At 40.5% G+C, this 22366-nt stretch overlaps 3 protein-coding genes across 6 annotated transcripts in view; all 3 read right to left on the bottom strand.

Annotated features, from left to right (window-relative positions):
* Positions 1-359: 359 nt before the first annotated feature.
* LOC126403754 (RNA-binding protein 4.1-like) lies at positions 360-7541 on the bottom strand. Of its 3 annotated transcripts, XM_050066506.1 has the most exons (4): positions 7384-7533; positions 6778-6836; positions 4069-4492; positions 360-2185 (listed from the first exon to the last, which is right to left on the bottom strand). In XM_050066506.1, exons 3-4 carry the CDS (start codon positions 4472-4474, stop codon positions 1332-1334), a joined length of 1260 nt encoding a protein of 419 aa, XP_049922463.1. In that variant the 5' UTR covers positions 4475-4492; positions 6778-6836; positions 7384-7533; the 3' UTR covers positions 360-1331. The 3 variants fall into 3 exon arrangements, with proteins under 3 accessions (XP_049922463.1, XP_049922462.1, XP_049922464.1); XM_050066505.1 differs by lacking the exon at positions 6778-6836 and having other exon boundaries at positions 7384-7541; XM_050066507.1 differs by lacking the exon at positions 6778-6836 and having other exon boundaries at positions 2047-4492; positions 7384-7541.
* A 1569-nt stretch (positions 7542-9110) lies between these two features.
* Positions 9111-14441, bottom strand: LOC126403756 (RNA-binding protein 4.1-like). The gene is made up of 4 exons (XM_050066508.1): positions 14337-14441; positions 11777-12206; positions 10665-11416; positions 9111-10461 (listed from the first exon to the last, which is right to left on the bottom strand). Exons 2-3 carry the CDS (start codon positions 12186-12188, stop codon positions 10680-10682), a joined length of 1149 nt encoding a protein of 382 aa, XP_049922465.1. The 5' UTR covers positions 12189-12206; positions 14337-14441; the 3' UTR covers positions 9111-10461; positions 10665-10679.
* Positions 14442-15632: 1191 nt separating this feature from the next.
* The window catches only part of map4k2 (mitogen-activated protein kinase kinase kinase kinase 2), a 46974-nt gene continuing 40240 nt past the window's right edge, over positions 15633-22366 (bottom strand). For both annotated transcript variants that reach the window (XM_050067632.1, XM_050067633.1), the window contains exons 25-32: positions 22127-22191; positions 21907-22010; positions 20770-20947; positions 20613-20681; positions 20427-20513; positions 20274-20344; positions 20095-20150; positions 15633-18907 (exon numbers count right to left, since the gene is read on the bottom strand). In XM_050067632.1, the coding sequence (XP_049923589.1) occupies positions 18820-18907; positions 20095-20150; positions 20274-20344; positions 20427-20513; positions 20613-20681; positions 20770-20947; positions 21907-22010; positions 22127-22191 (718 nt within the window). In that variant the 3' untranslated portion in view covers positions 15633-18819. The remainder of the gene's footprint in view (positions 18908-20094; positions 20151-20273; positions 20345-20426; positions 20514-20612; positions 20682-20769; positions 20948-21906; positions 22011-22126; positions 22192-22366) is intronic.

Genomic DNA, 22366 nt, shown 5'->3' with positions numbered 1-22366 from the left:
ACAATTTTAATATATTGGCTAATATGAATGCTTTAAAGATTTTCATTGTAATGAGGGCCAGTAATACCCAAATGAGAAAGACATTTTATCAACAGTCTGACCGGCTGTACTGCATGTAATCGTGTTTTATCATGTCATTATACCCTCCTAAACTTCAGAGTTGGTATGGTCCGGGTTTAATGTCTGCTACATCAGTTGCAAATATGTCAGATCATACATGGTATTTCTATTCCTTTTTTTTTTTCTAAAAAGGTCATTCATTTCCAACTTATAATTTGATTGTTTGCTGCACTTTGCTGTGAATGCCATGTGACAATATACCAGATGACTCTGAAAAAACAACAAAAAACCAATCACAGTTTTCAGACTTCAGACAGATTTTAATTTGAACCATGTCACTAGAAATCAAGACAGACAGCATAGACAATTGAGGCCATTTTATGATGACACTCCAATATATGGTGAAGCAAAAGATGTAAAGCCTCATACAGAATTCATCACAGCAATGAAAATCTATATATTGTAAGTAATGTACCTAGTGATTAAAAAAACATGATCACAATGCAGCTTGATAAAAACTTCAACTTATTTCACAAAAAGTTTGATATAAACCAAGTATAATGTCTAACCACCTTTTACAGTGTGCAGGTCCTTATATGGTACAGGTGTGACATTTAAGCCCACAGGATAAACAATGTAGGTGATGAAGCATACAGTATTTTAATTTGTTTTGCCATTGCTTCACATTTGTGTTAACAACGTGAACTTACACAAATACACTAAAATTCACAATGCTTAAGATGCTAAAAGAAAATTAGATTTTTATTGACGAGACTCTAAGACTCACCTCTAAAACATGCACCATGCACTAATTTTTCTATTAACTTCATCTAAATAGTGTATAAACATATAGCTACTTTCAGGTGGGGAAAAAAAAAATTCTTACAGTGTCATGAACAGACGTCAACCAGATCGTAGCTATACCGAGTATCTGCACTGTGCAGCAATACCACAACATGTTAATAGGACAATGAAAAGCGGTCAACTGAGCATTAACTGTACTGCATTTTAAAGTATAACCTGGAATGAGATCATAGCATATGAGGGCATTCAACCATTCACAATGAAATCTAGTCATTTGCTATCATGACTGGTTAGTTTTACTGTAACCTTACTCTTACTACTCAAACGCCTCACATACACAGAGGGCTGACTTTCCCCCTGATATTACCAATGAGATAGAATGTTTCATTTTCAGTGATTCCAATGGCACTTAGGCTATCCTATCCACTAAATGTCAGACAGCTCTCACTTGGCTGTAAAGGACAAGATTAGTATGTATACCGTGGCCTATCAGCGCCGGGATCCCGCGGATGGTTGTAGGTAGAACTTCTTGGGTGGGCGGGCACCGGGGAAAGGCGCGAACGCTCATATGCGTATCCATCTGCCTCGACAGGGACTCTCCGAATCGGACTCCGGTCACGTGCGTAGTATGAGGAGACTGGGGCTGGTGGAGGAGGGAGGGGAGGGCACTCGTATGGGTCGAGGCTAGAGGGAGGCAGATGCTCCCTCATTAAAGCTGTGGAGGAGGATGTTGATGGAGCAGGCATGGGGACAGCGCGACGTTCCTCAAAATAACTGCCTCCGTAATTGGCCCTGTACTTCTCGTAGTAGTCCACGACCCCGTACGGATCCCTTTCCTCATAAGGCGACCGTCGCATCGGGTAGCCTGGTACCGCGCCATAGAGTGAGCCGTTGCTCCTGTATGCCGCCTCGCTGCCATACATCCGAGCCATGCTATGTTCAGCAACAGCGCTTATGCCGTAACCTGGGTGTGGCCCATATCTCATTGCACCCTCGTAGCCTGAACCCCTTCTGTACCCTGCCATGCTGCCGCTGTGACCAGAACCCCGGGAAAAACCATGTACAGGAGCGTAGCCGCCACCATACTCCGGATCGCCACTGAAGTCCGGATAACCCCTGTTGCGAGCACGCCCGCCGAATCTCGAGGCATCGTATCCATCAGACTTAGGCTCTGAGCCGTTTCTGTGGTAGCCATTTTGGTCTAGAGGGCATTCTTTGGACCAGTGGCCTTCCTGCCCGCAACGATAACAACCCGATCTGTCTCCCATTCCCGGCGCAGTGCGCAGGCGGCTAGTCGAAAGCTTCACGCTCATCAGTTTGCCTTAAAAAGAAAACACTCAATAAGGATTTATGCCTGCATTTATTCTAAATAATATACTTAACATTTCCTGCCTGGCATACAAAACTCTCCTCATCAGTCTGGTAAAAAGCTGCATTATACTCTAAAAGTAGCAATAAGACATGGCTAGTAATTTGAGCATTAAAAAAATACTTATTAAAGCTGAAATCCGTAACTTTCCACGTTAACCCTGCCCTTGCAAAAAGAACTCAATCTTCATACAGTAGCAGAGATATCAGCATTGTCAGGAAAGGTCGCACATAATCTTGCCATTTGAATCAGCTAGTGCTGAACTTAGTAAAGTTAGCAGGTAGCAAAGTTTGACAAATGAAATCAAACTTTCCGTGTAGTTGTGATGGGCCGCGTGATCAAAATTTCGCCATATGCACACGTTGCTGAGTGCAAGAACCATGCGTACAGCCTAAAATCTAAACACATGGGCAAATTTGCGTGCAAAAACCAAATACAGTATAAACCTGATTACATGCACATAATGTTTTTGTGTTTATCCAGCCCTTAATGGGCCTAACCAGCAACTCCAATATGAAGTGATAGATTGGATCTTTTATAGTGGAGTTGTATAAGGTAATCATACATAGTCAGTGTATTACATACAGCAGGTGTCAGTTGGCTCACCCACAGTTTGGAGAAGCAGACAGGAGTACCACTGTGGAAGCTAAGCAATGTACTGCTGTGGACGAGTGCAGCAACAAAATGTATTTAAGCAGCATGACCTCAGTCCACAGGGACTTGACTTGGGAACCGAAAAGTTGCCAGCTCATGTCCTCGTATGGAGCGTGGACTGGTGGCTGGAGAGGTGCCAGTTTGCCTTCTGAACCCCAAACTACTGGGGGGGCCTGTCCAAGGCAGCCCCCCTCCTTCTGGCATCTCTCCATTTAATGCATGTATAGGTCCTGTTTGTGCATGTGTGTGTATTTCAGGTCTTTGTGTATATAACAACAGAGTGAAAAAAATTGAATTTCCCTTAAGGGATTAATAAAAGCATATCTTCTTCTTCTATAAGGAATCAATATTGTACACTATATTGAGAATACTTTCACAGCTTTACCTTGCAGTCAGATAGCTATTCATGACAGAAGCATTAACAAATTAAATGATTAAGGCAGCAGTAGGCCAGCAGCTCCTGGGTTCAGCAAGCTGAAATTACATATTTTGTCCATCGAGTCTGGTGGGTTTGACAAGAGCATGGATGGGGAATTTAAGTAGTTAACTGCTTTTGCATCGCAACAAGCTGTCTGACAAGAGCATGGATGGGGAACTTAAGTAGTTAACTGCTTTTGCATCGCAACAAGCTGTCTGACAGTGTGGTAGAGTGGTGAAATTATTTTCAACATATCATACACTAAAACTGATAATGATCTTTTTTTCAACAGGGCTAAAACATATTTTGCTGCTGCCCCTGTCCACAGCAGTACATTGCTTAGTTTCTGTGGTGGTACTCCTGCCTGCTTCTCCAAACTGGGTATGACACCTACTGTAGGTAATACACTGACTGTGGATATGTACTTTATACAACCCCACTTCAAAAAAACACTTACTCTTTAAACTGACTGTACTTGCCTTAACAAGCAGAACAGGTGTGACCTGACAAGTCAGTCTTTTTTGTTTTACCACAATCCTCCATACAAATGGCTGTTACCAACGACATTACGGATACCAGCTTTAAAATAATAAAGGCTCCCTTACTTTCTTCAGCTTACCGTTATCCCTTCATCTCTCTCTTTTACTCACCTGCGGTGCATCCATATCTTACCTATTAATTCACAAGAGCAGAATCAAATATTCTTGATACTACATCTTCCATATACCGGTAACTCCCCATTAAGCCCAGCCCAAGAGGTCACCTTTAAAAGCTGTGTTGTCTAACTGATTAATGGCCTCCATCGCATCCTCCATTCGTTCCATGTGAACAAAAGCATAGTTCTTTACTATGTCACACTCCAGCACAGAACCAAACTCTTCAAACTTGGCCCTCAGCTCCTGGTTGGTACAGGCAATGTTGCCAACATGTAGTTTAGTGGATCCTCTTGACTTGCCACGACTCAATTCTACATTCATAGGCTGGCCGTTCAGCTCATAATGGTGGAGGTTGCTGATGGCTTCTTCTGCCTCTGCTTTGTCATCCATGTGCACAAAGCCAAAGTTCTTGACAATACTGCATTCTCCAATCTTGCCATACTGGGAGAAGAGAGAGCGAAGTTCATCTGATGTTGTGTCTGGTGACAGATTCCCGATGAATATTTTCACCATTGTGGAGCTTCCACGTCACTAAGGATGGACAAGAAACCAACATTATTGGTACCATAATTCTAATGATTTAAACTTTGACCTGTTGATATAACTTTAATCCAGTAACTATTGAGCCGATCCAATCAGATCAATGAGTGAGAGGAGCAGCTGTTTGTGAGTGAAAGCAAACTTAGCGCACTTAAGATTAAGTTTCGCGTTCACTGCGTCTGGCATAGTTGCTCTGTCTGTGGAACAAAAAATATCCGAACAGTATATAAACAGATTCAAACAGTTCCATAAATAGCAAATCAAAATGTTGCAGCAGATGTTTTAATCATGGTGGCCTACCACAAATAAATGAGTGTGTGAGAAACCCAGCTACTTGTTAGCAACTGCCTTTCTTAAGACACCTAAAGTTTTACAAGTGGGGTATTTACTGACATTTTTTATGCTGCCAAACAAAATGCAAAAGTCTCAAAAGCTTGTGTCAACCACAGACCTTATTTCAAACATCTGAACAAAAAAAACAACATAAAAAAACAAAAACAAAAAAACGAGGGAACCGGGAGTACTAATGCTAACTAATTTCTGGGTTTTAGGACTCATTCATGCACCACCATATTTTTTTAATCCCATAAAAATAAATCTGACAGCTACCATAGATTCAGGGTCATAACGTTTTTTTTTTATTATGACTACTGTTTCAAGTTCAAACTGTGTTTTTACCAGGCAAAATTCAACAAGGACACTTCAAAAGATAAATACCAGATTACCTTTTACATTTCTCCCACTTTTTAACCTTTTTGTTCCTCTCACACATTTAACAACTCCAAAACGTGAGACATTGGCATGGCAGAATTTACATAGCTGGTTTTCACCTGGGGAAATAAATGTAACATGTAAGGAGGATTTTCACTTCTTTTGAAATTAAATGTGGGTTTTTTTTTGGTTCACAAACACAACGTTTAATAAACCACCATTATTATTGTTTTTTTTTTTTTTTTTTAATTTAGTCAACCATCAAACTTCTCTCTTGTTTAAACGATCAAAGGATAATGTAAATTAAATAGTTGCCATCCTGCTGTTGATAATATACAGACACCCTATTAAATGTTCTAAAATGTATCAGTTTTGTACTTTGCTTTGAGTGGTCCAAATGACGAAAAACATTAAGAAATTTGTATCCATACATACACAGGCACAAGGGCCTGTTCTTCACTTGTCAGAGGAGGGGGGTGGCTGTGGATTTTTTTGTTTGTTTGTTTGTTTTTCTTCCCCTCTCCTGCGCTACAAATATTTTTCCTTGAGCCTCTTATAGGCTCCCCATTTGCACCAAGTTAGGAACTGTTTCTTACTTTTAAATGGGGAGGCATGTCAAATAACTTTTTAAGCATTGTGGAAGACTTAAGGTTTTTCTATTATGGCTTAGGAGTGGAGCATACAAATTTAAATGGTTGTGTTTTGTATTTACGACATCTATTGCACGTCTGTCCGTCCTGGAAGAGGGATCCCTCCTCAGTTGCTCTTCCTGAGGTTTCTACCGTTTTTTTCCCCGTTAAAGGGGTTTTTTGGGGAGTTTTTCCTTATCTGCTGTGAGGGTCCTAAGGACAGAGGGATGTTGTATGCTGTAAAGCCCTGTCAGGCAAATTGTGATTTGTGATATTGGGCTTTATAAATAAAATTGATTGATTGATTTATTTTATTGTCAATTTTTTAAGAAAGCATACCTTCTAAACCAACATTTTCTTAAACAAAATGTCAAAATTGCACCATTTATCATTGCCAGAAACAGAAATTATTATTTTATTTCAAATTTCCAATTGTCGTCAAACACATCATATGCAACAATTCCTTCCGAAAGAAAAAAAAACCCATTTGCACCAACTATCCAGCAAGCACAAAAGAGTGGACAACTCCAGGATTTTGTCATGAACTTTAAACTTTAAAACATCAAAGGGTAAGTTTTGAAATTCAAATAATTAGCATAGCTAACATGCTTTTCCACCTATCACTCGTGATCCTTCTGACTGCAAATAACACTCAAATCTTTAACAGATGCTGGCGGGACAGAAATATTACAACTCTCAAACTATCCTCGTAACACAGTAAAACCATTAATATGTGGAAGATTAGTGCGTACAACAGCGTACCAAATGTTATGGCTTAACACTAGATGGGGCTGGTTGTTTGTAGAAAATCTGCAGTATAATTTACATTTGATTGTAACCTGAGATTATAACCCTACCACTATATACTACATATTCCGCTATGCTGCTCCATCAATTATTTGACTACGGCAGTTAAATTTCATTTAGGATACTAACCAGCAGTTGGTGGCGATAGTGCTGTGGTGAGTTCGTAACTTCGTAGCAAGAGGAAAAGCCTGTATTTTTGTGTAAACACAAAACCAATAATGCCTAACGTTAGTTAGTTTATATGTAGTTATCTGTATATACCGTCTGCGAAACGGATTTGCATTATCTTTAACAAGTATCGATAGGCCATACACTACCAACAACTAACGTTATAACAGTTACTTTACAAAGAAACACAGATATCCCACACCATACTAGTCCAATTCACCGCACATCGTGGCTCTGCAGTTACTTTCGTTAGCAGCTTACAAAAGTAACGTTAGCCAAGTTAACGTTAGCTCACTTATCAAAATAGTGGCAAGAGTCAATACATAAAGCTAGACCACTGTGTTAGTTTTAAGTCGACAGCAAGGTTATTTAACATCCTTGTTCACGGTTTTAACCTTAACTAAGCACGTTGCACATTTAAGGCTAGTCTGGATATGAGCTTAGCTTATCCATAGGTTTCACAGTAACCCTATTTGTTACAGGCCTTGCATTCGTGACCGGGGTGCTAATTTTAATAACCAAGATACTTTTTGGTTTATGTTTATTATGTGAAATTTGAATTCTTACCGTTTTAAGGCTTCAATGTGTGTCCCGTCCCTCGGAGAATGAAATGGCTGCCGCTTTTTCGGCTGACGTTACATTACCAGTTCGTGACCAGCCAAACACCGTAGAACACACAGCTAACTGGGTTAGCATCCTCGGGAAGGGAGGCGAGTTTCCGGTTTTTCCTATGGTGACGGTACGACCCGCGCTTCTCTGTCTCTGATTGGCTTATCCTGATATTCTTACTCTAACCCGCTAAACCTAACCAATCCAAGAAAAGACGGCAACGAGTGCCAGCCACTCAGAGGGATTGCAGGGCGGGTCATGCCTTCACCATCCAAGGAAAAAATTTGGCACGCGGCAAGGATTACGCTACGTTGCAGCGCCAAGAGCTATGCCACCATGTTGAGATGAGACAGAGCAGGAGAACCGCGGATCAAATATTTTACATACAAAACTATGAAATAGGACTTAATGGCGACTCTTACACAGTACAAATTCTTTTGTCAGATAACGCCACACCATGTATGCCATGCTCTGACAGTAATTTCTCAAATGGTGATCAAATTTATGACTAGAACTAATTAAGGGCAATATTTAGCTTATGCACAAATGTAAGCAAGTATTTGATTACCAAAAATGATTATAAAAATCTATAAGCTTCATCACGATTACATACCCTTACAATAGATTTTCTAAGAGGAGGGCTATACAACTTTCAGATGGCCGTACTTTGCATTTATTTTAAAAACTCTCTGAACCCCAAACCTGGCAGGTTTAAAAGGCTTCCACCTTAAAAATCACTTAATTCAACTTAAATACTCTTACAAAGTTGTTAACTGTGACTTCAATTAGTGAATAGTTCCACCACACCCACAACCACACTTCAAACTGGGTTTGAAACAAAGAACTGAAAAATGTCAAGTGTCACCAAAATAATTTTGGCTTTATTAAAAATCATATTCACTTTAGATTTGTAATGTATGCTGGTACTTTTACAGCTAGTATGAAAAATACAAACTTCAAATCCACCTAAATGCAAAACAAACTAAGGCACCTTCAAGAAAACACAGGTGCCTAATGACTTACACAACCCAAGCCCTGAGTCCTGCTTCACATTTCTGTAACTGCTGCTGATGCTGTGTCATATTGGATACAATGAACATCCATCCTGAACCTAAATTCGAGAGATGACTGGGTAATTTCTCGTTAAACTGTGCAACATTACCAGTGGATATGTTACTTAGTTGCACAGTGCATGTCAGCTTTAATTCTTGTTTTGTTGTCAGTTAATGATACTTTAAAGTGGAAAGAGACAAGATTTGTGCTTTAACTTACCTTGATGAAGTAAATATCAATCGCACAATAGCTTTATAATAATAATACCATTAGCGTTTAGATTAGCCTTCCTTTCGCTATGCAATTCTCTCAGCCATCAGGTACAATCTCCTGGCAAAAAGAGCTCCATTTACAGCACAAAGGGAAGTGCATCAACCATTGGGCAACCAAAACAGGAAGAGGAAAGCTCTTTGATTTCCCTGGTACTGCAGGTAGCGGTAGCTATCCCCAGTTACCAAAGAGTACCATATTTAGTTCCTTGCAGTTAATATCTCCAGTAGTGGAAGTGACAGATGGTGGAACAACCAATACCTATGGAAATAGTAGCAGTTGCTAGGCAAAAATGGAAAGCAACATGGTGGTCTCTGCAACAGCTACACCAACAATAATATAAATTTGGAACGCAAAGGGGGAAATGTCTGTTTCCACTTTAATTCAAAAGTAAAATGACCAGCAGACACCTCATTCAATGTTAAAAATGTATCAATTCTACATTTTGTAGACACACATCAATTTAGAAAAAATGAGGCTGGAATGTTTGAGATTATTTATCTTACTATAGATGCTAGCAAAAGTGTGATTCTGTGTCAGCCAGGTCAGTTGCATGGATATGGATTAGGGCTGGGTAATATATCGAAATTACATTGACAGTTGTTCCTATACTGTTATCGGAAATGCCTTCAATGTTGCCTAAAATGCTGGATCAGTTATCGGTGAGTATGCAAGTGTACAAACTGAACCGACACTACATAATTTGTTAAACTTAAAAGTAGTTTTATATGTGGATAAAATGAATGTTCTCCCATATTTCAGTTCTCCTTTGCTGCTCTAAGACAGTAGCACACACAGCAAGTTGTGCTGTGCAGTCAATGGCAACTACTATTCTAGAGCAGCACAGAAAAACTGATGCAAAATGTCAATTTAGATAAAAGACAGTTATATGGTATCCAAAAAAATCATATTTGATTTTCTCCATATCACCCAGCCCTAATATGGATTAAGTCCTGTATTGTTTTCTGCAGTGTGAATCATTGAGTCCATTCATGTGCTACAGAGGGCAAAGAGTGCAGGTTTTCTTTCCCACCACCTTACTGAGTGTTTCACCCATACAAGCATAAAGGAAGCAACGTCTGTATTAACTACTGTTCTTAGCTAAAACAAAACATACCTGAAGCGTCACGGACCTTCACAGCACATTGATAGACACCAATGATGATCATTTTTGAAAAAAATATTTATCTTTATCCACATCCATATAACTGACTAAGTTCATGTCAGACGTGTGGCTAAGATAAGATTCTTCTGTACTACAAGCAACAGCATGGGTTAACCCTCATTCCATTGAAAAGAAAGGTACATTTTCATATACTGAAGAAACAGCAACACTTATTCTAAATGACAAATAGAAGCCAAACAATTAACATTTGCTGAATTTAACAATGTGCTCCATGTGAGGAAGAAACACAGGTAAGAAAAAAAAGACATGGCTAAAAACTGAGCTGAAAACCTGCAGAGTAAGTGAGCAAATTCTTGTTGTATACATCATACATGTCAAACAGTGCAGTTTGCTAATCATCCTTATTGAAAACAGGTTATGTGAATGCAAGCAAAAGGACGATTCATCCGCAGGCAACTGGCATCTCAGGTGCCTGGAAGATGCCGGCACAATTTCCGATCTTAATTTCCGCATCTCATATGCTTTGCTTCGCCACACATCACGCAGACCGATGGAAAAGGGAAAAGTCCTGCAGTTGACAAACAGACCTAGAAAGAGAGCAAATTCTCTTTTCAGAAACCGGGTTTAAATCTCCATCGCCCGCAGCACAGCTTTAAAGGATTTAGTATCTAAAAAAGTTAAAAAGGATTTCGAGATCCCAGTGCCCACAGACCAGTTACGATTCACAGTTAAATGTTCCACTGTTTAGAGGTTAAATTAACAGTCATACACTGTTTGCTATGTTGCTCACCTTGGCACCATGGCTTTAGTAAGGCGCATAGCGCGGCGCATAATGATCCTTGGGTCGTGCGACAGCATAGGAACTCCTGGAGCCTGACACCGGTGACAGCCGTGTTCGCTCATAGGCGTAGCCTGCTGAGGAGACTGGTACTCGTCTGATCGGGCTGCGGTCTCGTGCATAGTATGCGGCAGCTGCGGCGGCCGATGAAGCTGGAGGCCGACGGTCATATGGATCTACACTGGAGGAAAGCTTTGAGAGGGAGGAAGGGGGAGGTGGGGGAGGGGGGAGATAGGACATGCGACGCTCCTCGAAATAGCTTGAGCCATAAGAGCGAGGTCTGTATTTCTCATAAAGGTCAACACTGCTATAGAGACGGTCACGATCATAAGCTGATGACCTCTCAGCATAGGAGCCTGGTGCTCTACCGGCGTACCGATCCCCCAGCTCATAGCCATAACCACTAGGCCTGCGAGGGGGAGGCGGCAGGCCATAACTAGCCCGACTATACGCAGAGCCACCCATGTAATCAGCTTCTGGAGGTGAGGCCATCCCGTAGCTGCCCCTGCCGTAACCCGGGGGACCGCGTGGGGGGCCCCGGCCGCTGCGACCTCTTTCACCGTCACCGTGGCTACCGTTCCGACCGACAGGACAATCTTTCGACCAGTGACCATGTTTCCCGCAGACATAGCAGCCGGTATGATCTCCCATTCCCGGGGCAGTGCGAAGCCGACTGGTGGACAGCTGTACGCTCATCAGCTTGCCTTGTAAGGAGAGAGAAGACACGCATGAGACCATGGGGTTCTGACACGAAAAGGCTCTAACCGACTATAACACACGTTAAATGCATTTGGCCGACAATCACTGAGCAGAGCGGAGTAGCCTGCCGCGCCAGGTGCATGAGATTTTAAGCCAGTACCTGTTCACCAGTTACACTGCCACTGGTTTTACAAGATACATTGCCAAACTTAAAAGTGGTTATTTTCAGTCCACCAGGTCAATTAATGTGGAATAAAAGCCAGTGGATTTTACTTGTCATGAGAGCTCTACAGCAACAGAACAGAATCCAAATTCGTAGCTACAGACAGCAAAGACAACTAGCTCTCTCCTGCCAAAGAGTTCACCTTTGTAGGCCACGTTGTCCAGCTTATCAATGGCATCCATAGCATCCTCCACTCGCTCCATGTGAATGAAGGCGTAGTCCTTCACTATGTCACACTCCACCACTGTGCCAAACTCTTCAAACTTAGCACGTAGAACATCAGCGGTGACTCCTTCACCAAGGTTGCTGACGTGCAGTTTGGTGGTGGACTTGGGCCTCCCTTTGCTCATCTCCACATTCATGCGCCAGCCATTCAGCTGGTGCTGGTGGAGGTTTCGGATGGCCTCCTCTGCTTCAGACATGTTGTTCATATGTACAAACCCATAGTTTTTGACAATGTCACATTCTGAGACTTTTCCATACTTCTCGAAGAGTTCCCGCAGCTCCTCAGGTGACGTATTGCAGGCAAGGTTGCCAATAAATATTTTCACCATGATGAAGTTCTGTGTATCCTACAAGATTAAGAAAAATATGTCACTTACTACTGTATAACCACAACCAATATATAATGATAGGGATGATCAGAATCAGCCAACATGCTCTCTCTTATTTTGCCCATTGAATGAGCATTACATAAATTAAAAAGTATTGTATTTCATGTCTCCATCTGCTGATGGGCCATCACGAGTCATGCATGTATAATTATACATGCATGCTGTTAATTCCACTACAGAAGTGACTTGATGAGCACTAAAATTAGGTGGGGAAAAAAGTGAATATATCGAGAATGGTATTAGTTATCAGTCAAATGAGTTGCTACATATCGGGCACAACAGATATCCACAAAAAATCCAAAATTGTGCATCTCTACATTTAACTGATACCATTACAATAATATTTAAGCTTAGCAACTTAATAGTGTTGAATCGGGACCTTCAGTATTTGGATCAAGTTCCTGAATTTGGAAGGTGATATCAGTGATTTCAGGGTGCCATATTTAATCAGCATTTAGGTAAAGTATTTGTATTTTATAGGTAAATGTTTGATCGAGGGAGCATAATTGTTAAATTTAATTAAGTATTTTGTCTCAAACAGTTTAACTTAACATTATAAATTATAATGTTAAGTTAAACTGTTTAAGAGACAAAATACTGTCTAGTTACAGTCTAGTTAACTAGACTGCATGAATTTTTAGGTAAACACCTGTATGAGACTGTGTCAAAGGAAAACAATTCATTTAGACCACTGCTGATTGATATGTCAGATGTATGCCATTTCACATCATCTAATTTCTCCCATTTGCTAACCTATATTAGTTGGTAGTATATTAGTTAATATGTCACACACGGTGTCTGCAGGTATCAGACACTTAAACTGAATGCTTTTCAGACCTTTCAAGATCATTTTAAAATCATCTTTGGACAAATCATTATTTTATTTCCCAAGTATTGTGGGTAAGTGGTATATTTGTAGTTCTATGCAGAGGCAGGTTTTATGTGGGAATATGGTTATTATTAGGGTGACTTACATTTTGCTGAGAAGGAGGTGAAAATATGATTTACGAAGACAGTACTGGGTTCAGTGGTAGGTTTTGAAGAATTGTGACATCAGAAATGTTAACTTTCAGATGCACAGCCTGAATAATTTTGTACATTTTTTGTTACAAGATGGATAAATGTGTCTCCTTTCGTACAAGAGACACAGGAGTAGCAGAGTTGAGATCTAACAGCTTGTTCACAGAATGTATGATCTAATGGTTTAACCTATCATCGAATTTTGGAGTAACATGTATGACTTAAGAGGGAACTCCTTATAATTATTCCCACTAAAGTGTTTCTCTAAAAAGAGAAATAACTTTTTCCACACTTGGTGCAGTAGAAGCATGCAATGAGCTTGCAGAGGATGTGGTATGGGCTCCTTCAATTAGCTATTTTTGGAATAGACTAAATAAACTATGATTTCAAGAAAAAAAAATTCTATGTAATTATAGAGCTGATTTGTGATTATTTGCGAAATTATGTTATTTTAACATGTAAGGTTTGGTTGTATGATTTGTTTATTATGGTTGGACAATCCTGTGTGGTGGACTTCTGTGACATGACTAGAAAATGTTTAATACATTTCAATAACTGCAATGAAGTAGTGTGTAGCAATGACGGCACTAATATCAAGATTTAAGACTACTTACAGGCGTTCAAGGTCTGATATAAGACTTTTTCAGAACCTGCAAACACCCGGATCACAGCTAACTAGCTAGCTAGCTAACAGTGACGTTATTAGTCTTTTCTGCGTATATTTACATTTGCAGAGTAACTTGCTTGACGCTACATTCTGAACGGCTCGTTCGCTGTCTCAAATATTTAGTAAATATTTTTCACAGCACAATGTTTTCACGTCCATACATATTTGAGTGTAATGGCGTTCTAATGGTTATAAAATGAAGGCGTACGGTGCCAGAAAGCTAATGTTAGCTAGCTAGTTAGCCAATGTTAGCTAACCACTTCCTAGCTAACCTACGCCCTCTGATTCTGCCCATGGCCTTTCAGAAAACATCTAGCACAACGCTTCAATAAAAGTTTTGCATCACTAACTTCATAAAACGCATTTAGCCACTTGCTTTGGTCGTATATTCTCAAACTCACCAATTAGGCAACGTAGGCCTCGATACCAATGAATGAAAAGTGAAATGGCGCTGCAACGCTCGTGATGCAGCTGCTTCCGTTCCTCCAACTTCCATATCCTGTTTCGATACCGCCACCAACCGGGTGGGCGTATGTACTGTAATAATACGCCATGCCCACTGCACTCAGTAATTTTACTGTATCTTTGAAAAAATGTGAGATATTACATCTAATCCATATGTTCATTTAAAAGTAAGCCTCAAGTAAAATGTCTCTGAAAGTGATTTTGCCAACATTTTTTGGCAACCTTATTTTGTTCTGATAAAAACAATCTTTAAAGGGACTTTATGTGAAATTCAGAGGGTACGAGTTGTCTGGACACCGTTCTCAACATGGGAGTGGCTGAGCCACCGTCTGGCAGCTCATTGTGCTGACTCCATAAACAGAACTTAACAATGGCAACAGTGCTGACAGAGATGACAGTGTTAACCAGGGGTAACCGGTGATGACTCTGTCCCCACGTCAGCAGTAACTGCCATATGAGTGCAGTGCAAAGCAGTGAACTAGCCAGTAGGATACACACATGCACTAACATGCTCACGTGGCCAGACTGGCTCACCATATGAAAACCACAGCGAAGCTCAGACTACAACACACACAGAGGGAGCGTGACTTCATTCTATGCTCAGGCGCCATTACTCCACTTTATCTTTAGATACCAAATAGTCGTTTGCTGTATTTATTTTATGAATGTCACATACAGAACATCTGACAGAAATTAGGATCAGACCAATGCTTATTATATGCTAGCCCCCGGGAACAGCGCCAGGCTTTAAAGCCAATTCAACATTGTGGCCAAACCTTGGAAGTACAACTTCATGATGCTACAGGGCCCAAAAAGACTTAATCCCATAGATTTACATTGGAAAAGAGTGAATAAGTGAATACATTTTTTTTAAAAATCCCATGAAATGACATGTACCACTATGAGGATTTGATCCAATGGGTCCAATAACATTTCAAAAGTCTAGAAGAGCTGCACAATTAAATTATTTTAATGACCTGGCCCAGCTTTGGGCCTTGAAAAGATCAGTTCTGTGCTACTATGAGACTGCAGTCATATAAGCAAAGAACAAAAGTACTTTCTGTAAGTAGACCTTTTTTTTTTCTTGTGTTCATAGCCTCATATGTACTTTTGAGTTGTTGTTTTTTTTTTTTTTTTGGTTGCTTATGTACAGTATTTGACAACAAAATAAATCATAGGACACATATTATATTACAAATTTACAAGATAAAACACTTGTAATCAAGGTTTTCTAGAGTGTACTTAAATTGGGGTCAACAATTGTCAGAGCACACAAAAAAATAGAACATCATAGATATCATCATGTCGCTTTTTCTCAGTTCAGAAATGTTAAATAAAGTTTATTTTGATTTCTTTGATATCACGTGTACAGTAACTTGTTTAAGGAGCATCAGTATCAGTATGAGTTTCCCCACTTAAGGCGACCACAAACATTAACTACGACTGTTGTATTGTGACACCTAACCAAACCTCTGTTAAGGCTACAAGTGAACCTTTGTAATGACAATGAAACATACCTATATCTCCTTCAGCTTCAGAGGATATTCAAATCTTTATTGCGTATTTTACAACCCCTCAATACCATAAGAGCACACTGCATTGTTATGTACTTAAAATGTATACACAGTAACAATAAAAACATCTTAAAAAACAAATATCTATTTGCATATTATGTATGTCTTTCAAGTATCTCTCAGGGACAGATGAGTGTTATTTATACATTTCCCTTTCTATAAATAACAAATATCATGATACACAACACTCTAATGTAGTGGAATTTACATTTTAGTCAAACAAGCAGAAGTACAATTTAACTGAATTCAGTTTTATGGCACCTCATGTAATCAAATGTATATTTAGCCTATATGTAAGCTGAATTAATAACAAAGCCGAGGAAAGAGGGATAGAGTCACAGTTTTTGGCACCAATGGGTAACTGACTGTATGGAGGGACACTTCATATTCAGAAAGTTGAATGGGATTTATCAAAATGGTGGTAAATAATAATAGCCTAAATGCTGCTACACTGGCACATTCACAATTTTCAAAATACATTTGAATGTGAATTTCAGACTGACAAGAGTCTTGTATAAGTATACATTTGAGAAGTTAGCTTGGTTACACACACTCTTTGTAATATGCACTGACATGTTGCGTCATGGGAAATTGTATAGAGTCGAGGCCCTGTCTTCTTTTTAAGCTAGCTTCCACCAAACCTTTCCTTTTATCAAAACACCAAACCGTGGAAGGAGTAAAAAAAAAAAAAAATCATATCTGCTGTTTGAGGGTGAGGAAGAACTACTTTGTGCTTCTTTGGTTCTGTCAAGTTCAGGTTATACATCTCTATAAACTGATATCTGCACATGTACACAAAATCTGTAGGGGATGTGTCAAGATTTTGGTACCAGAACTGCTCTAGTTTCTACCGGCTATCATCTGACTAGTAAGCTTTATATTCGCCTTATTTAAATTTCTTTGCATTCATATGGAGATATTTGTTCATAGAGATTAGCTGAAATGACTGACACACAGATGAGGAAGTCTTGGCAGGGAAATCTGCTGACTACATCGCATCAACCTGAAATAGTGGCCCTCGCCCCTTGAGGCTTATCATCATCAGACGATAGCTGATGGGTTCTGGGCATGGACTGTATATAAAGATGGATGACATGATGGCTTCCCAAAAGTGAAGCCAAAACATTTAGATTGCCCCCTGGTGGCTGGCTGCAGTATAGATCATTAGCCCTGCCCCCTCCATGTTAGCAGATGGGACATGGGCCATTTTCAGTCTTTATATACAGTCATTGGTTCTGACATTGAGGTCTGATGGGATGGATGGTAGAGATGGGAGAGACAACTCGGGACACTTGAGATTGCAGAGGAGGTTGTGTGAGGCTTAAAAATACCATGCTCTTTCAAAAACATCCTGGTTTCCTAGTTATAATCATGACCCCAATTTTGACGTGAATGGCATTTATGAGAAAGTGGTAATAACAATAGCATTACTGATTGGACAGACCAGTGTGTATAACAAAAAGCAACCCCTATGTTGCTCCCCTGAGTGGTGGAGCAACTGTATTCAGTTGTGGTTGCACCAATGGTCACTAGGTGCCACAAGCATGAGACTCCACAGAAATCCCTTGAAAATGTCCTAAATTTTATAATTTCCTTTACAGTGCGTCTTTGTGGCAATCATGAGGATCGATATTCCTTTTGTGACTGATTGACAGGAGTCTCAGGCTACATCCACACACTAATACGTTTTTGTTTTAGAATGCATTACTATTTTGAAAACGTTGCTGACCTATTTGAGAACTCAGGGGTTGGTTTTGAGGTTACACAGGTGGAAACGGAGGCTTTTGAAAATGATGATGCAGACACCCATGTTCACTTCCCGATTGGGGATCAGTGACGACGAGTCAAGCCAAAACGTTATAGTTAGGTCCTCATAACTTCTGTGATTTGATCCTTCTTGTGTGGGAACTCTTTTCCCATTACCATGACTTCGTACAGTGATAGATACTGCTCAGTGACTCCCAATCTGTTTTTCTCATGTTACTCTCACTAACAGTTCCACCTCGTCGTTGGTCCAAGCTAAGAAATCTATGGTCTTACTGTTCGCCATCTCTGTATTTTCTGTAACTAAGCAAACAACAGAGCAGACAATCTGCTTCCTGTTTGCACTGGCATGCATATACCCAGTGTAGGTGAATGGTCATATGATGTGTGTTTTCAGGTGTGTCAATATGGACAGAGATAATTTCTGAAACTGTGCTAAAACGCTTGTGCCTTCGGAGATCATTTTTGTTTTAAAACACTGTTTTAAAATTAAAACCAATTAGTGTGGATGTGGCCTCAGCCTCTCACACTCAGCTGTGGTGTATGCAGCTTACACCTCTCATCCGACCAAATGATCTGGTTCCAGTAACTGACAAAAACAGTCATAAGCAGTAAACCCAAAGGAAAGCTTCAAAACAGTTCAGAAACTTGTGTGCCGCCCGTCAGATGTTATGTGCATGCTGTTCTACAGTCTATGGTCCATGCTGACAGCAGTCGATCTGTAGCACCTCCATCAGCAGGAATGTCTTCCCTGCTGCAGTCACACTGTGATGTAAGCTGGTAAGATGAACTGTTTTTACAAGAAATCTTGGCATTTGCAGCTTTATTTAGCAAATGTAAGAGTTAGAAAACGCACTTAGCGTATTGGCGAATCTCTCGTAAATGTGTTGCCCAACGTCTTTCAGTTTGAGTCTGGACGGGCAGCTGAATTCCATACTGACATGTGTCACTCAGACCAGAAAGTTGTTGCTAGTGTCTGTTACAGCTTCAGTGAAGGAGGACCTTGTTTGCACCACGGGGTAATAGAGCAGATCTGCATTTCTCGTCAGTGTGAGTTTTGAAGAAGTTGGTACATCTCCTCTCAGTAGCTGCTTTCATGTCCAGTCAGGATGTACAGGTTGCTCAGTGCTGAGGGGTCATCTGTTGGTGTGCTCTGAAGGATGATGTCCCTGCACACAGTCAAGAAGGAAGGCGGGAAAAAACTCATAGCTCATTCAGGGTGCATGAATCAAACATAACAAAGAAATGCAGAGCTTGCCCAAATTGTGATGTAGCTTGTGATACAGTATCTAAATCTGGGATTTAGAGGTGCTTAGTTCAATAAATTGAAGGGGTTTTGCTGCTACGGCCTTAAGGATCAGACACTGAACCTTCCACACTGAACATCCGCAGATAGCTACAGTCATGCAGACACACGTGCGGTTCTATTCACAGTACATTTGAGGGTCTGTGTCAGCCCCCAGCAATACACAGGAGGGCTGAGTGGTGAGCTTACCGTCCTCCTACTGCTGACATCGGGTGAAAGTGAAACCATTAAGATGCTGCTGGATCTGGAGTGAATGTCAAATATCTAACTTAAAACTAACTTCATGGCAGTGAGATGGCTGCGGCTGGCTTGACAGCAGAGTTTTGGAATAGACCGGAGTGTGGAAGGAATTGTATACCTCACCTGTTTAACTGTTATTACAGCTTAAATTTATGCACAATTAAGGGCATGGTTGCTTTGAGTGACAGGTGGGAGCTGTCCGTTGACAAGTTGCTACAACGGGGACAGTGTGTTGTCAGTTCATGAAAGTTAACTGTAATGTTTTGGTCCCCTCAAAAAAATCTTGTTCAGTGTTTGGTTGAATAAAAGACTCCCTAAGCAGTCAGACGTCTGTGACAGTTTTTCCGGTAAGTAGCCTACATTCTGTTTCAGTGGTTTTAAGCCAGTTATTCACTAGTAAAAATTAGCATTAGCATTATCACAGTCAACCATAGCTGTAAATGCAACGTGATAACCAAGCTAGCAGCCAGAGTTAGGGTTAGCTACACCCTCTCGTCCAAATATGGTCACTTCCGGTTCCAAATATCCAATATGGTGACGGCCAAAATGCCAAACTCGAGGCTTCAAAATTGGCATCCACAAATCAGTGATGACATCACGGTGGCTATGTTCATTATTTTAAAAAGTCTATGCCACTACAGCTACTTTTCCTCCCATTACAACTACAAACGGTACAAAACGACTACTGTCACCACTACTAATTCTGTTACTACAATAATTATTTACTCCACTGCTACCAGCACTGGTGCTATTATTGCTATTGTTTTACCAGTAAATGATATTGATATTGTAACATTAATGTTAGCATACCTGTTTGTTCCCAAAACTTTGAATGCTCGACTCTCATCTGTAATTTCTTGGGTCACCTGCAGATAAAAAATAACTGAAATTCACCTTTTATAGAGACGGTACAAAAATGAATATGACTGACAGACAAACGTATGACATCAGCTCAGTCACAGCCTGACAGAAATCTTGAAGGTAATCACCTCATTTGAATGAAAACTCCTCCCTTTGAGGCCGTGCTTCCAGAAAGCCAGAACACTATCCTGTAAGCAGACTGATAGAACATGTTATGTCACTCAGCTGTCAGCAGGAACATTAAGTCTTGTTTGCTGTGTTTATCACATGATTGTATCTACCTAGAGTTTCAATGGGGAAGTCAAAGACCATTTCAGGAGCCAGCTCTTTGGATGGAAGCCCTCGGAGATTCACAACCTTAACAGTTTCTGTCCAACGAGCATCAAGATTGAGATACAGTAAGTTATGAATCAGTATTGAAGATGACTGGAGGATTTGGATCATGTGTTTAGATGGAGGAAACTTACTTTCTAATGCAATGAGAACAGTGTCTCTGTCCAGCTGGGTTACCTGTACTGCCTTGAGTGCTCCGCTATCTGCACAAAGAGATGGAGAAGAGAATTTATTTGAAGCTTTAAGCTGAGCTCTATAAAGAGGCAGCTGAGACACAGCAGTCCGTCCTACCTGGGGTTGACATAGGTGTGCTGTTCAGCTCGATAATATCAAACTTGAGCTGTTCGCTGGTTGGGCGTTTGCCATTACTACAGTCTCTCACACCAACACACAGCTGGGGAAACTCATCTGACACCAACACCAGCAGCTCAAATATCGGCAGATGGTCAGGTAGCCTCATTGCTATGTGCTGCAGCACAAACAGAAAGCGACACACACAGGAAGAGTCAGGTTACATCATACAAAGTACACAATGAATTTTGAATTCTGGTAAGTGTGACATGAAAAGACAAATCATTAACGTTTCACCAGGATTTGTTCCTGAAACAATTCACACATAAGGTGCTATTGTTGTGGACAAGAGAACAAATACACTGTCTAGAATCAATAATATATCTTCTAGGAATAATACAACAAAAATACACAGAGCACTATATTTTACTGAAGACCATTTAAAGCAGGCCTATTCAATTGCATCCAGCCCAGAAGCAACCTCTGAGTGGCCCGGCAAGGGATGACTACAGAGACCCAGTATTAAACGGCCTGAGGAAAAATTAATCAAGGCCTTAGTATTATTAAGCTCTGACAGCTCTCTTTATTGTTACTCTTCAAAGTTTTGGTTTCATGTATCATCATGCTGCAGCCTCTCTCCTGCTGCCTGCATGTTGGGGTGATCTCCCCTACACAGCACACACACACAGACACACAAACACACATAGTGAAGTCAGAGAACAGTAGAGAGGCCACGGTGCAGATGAAGGGAATATAACTTTATCAATACTTTATCTATATACATGTTCAGCATGTAGAAATCCATATGTCAATCTGCTCTGTCCACAGTCTGTCCTTCACTGCAGTTATGGTTTACAGTCACAGTTTACACCAGCACATCGCGCTCGCGGGGCTAACAGCAAACTGTTAAAGACAAACTAAAATGAAAGCTGTCTGTATGTAGGCTAACACTTTATCTGAACATGTACCTGACACAGTCAACCTGCAGACAGTGAGTCTCCTCAGTAGAGGAGAAAAAAGTTTTCAGTAGGTTGCTCGCTGTTGAAAATGTCTAGCCCATCGATATTTTCTGGTTTTAAAATCCAGCCAAATTGAATTTGCAATTCAATAGCCCCGATTTAAAGTGTCAGTACAAACCTTTAAATGCATGAACTTCTGCAGAGGTTCATACCACAACAGAAGAACCAAGCCTGATGGAACTGCCCCACATAGAAATGTACTGTCTGTGTATGGGTTTCTCGCTGAGAGAGAGAGAGAGAGAGAGAGAGAGAGAGAGAGAGAGAGAAGAAAGGTAAGAGTCTGTCATTATTATTGAATAATCATACAGCGCATGTAGAGTAAAGTCTGCATCACTTACCTACACTACATCTCCTACAGCCTTTAGTGTCGGGGATCTTCACAGATATGGCGAACTTTCTGTGGCTTGAGAGAGAACACAGATTTCTGTAAGAACACCTTTCCTCACAACAGCACACAACCATAGAGTGTATAAAAGAAGTGGACGTAGCATTCAGGTGTGATATGGTCACCTCTGGCTCTAAAAAAAAAAAAAAAAACAAGACTGCAACAGCAAAAAGGCCAAACTCAAGGCATCAAA

Source organism: Epinephelus moara, chromosome 17, assembly GCF_006386435.1.
Source record: "Epinephelus moara isolate mb chromosome 17, YSFRI_EMoa_1.0, whole genome shotgun sequence".
In the NCBI taxonomy this organism is placed as follows: Eukaryota; Metazoa; Chordata; class Actinopteri; order Perciformes; family Serranidae; genus Epinephelus; species Epinephelus moara.
This window is presented reverse-complemented; position numbering and strand designations above follow the sequence as displayed.

Bases quoted from the DNA above. Each gene is read 5' to 3' on its own strand.
- LOC126403754 (XM_050066505.1), bottom strand. From the start codon at position 4,474: ATGGTGAAAATATTCATCGGGAATCTGTCACCAGACACAACATCAGAT. The intron at 2,186-4,068 runs GTGACCTCTTGG...TTTCTTTTTAAG, and splicing joins AGACAACACAGCTTTTAAAG to GCAAACTGATGAGCGTGAAG.
- LOC126403756 (XM_050066508.1), bottom strand. From the start codon at position 12,188: ATGGTGAAAATATTTATTGGCAACCTTGCCTGCAATACGTCACCTGAG. The intron at 11,417-11,776 runs GTGAACTCTTTG...TCTCCTTACAAG, and splicing joins GGACAACGTGGCCTACAAAG to GCAAGCTGATGAGCGTACAG.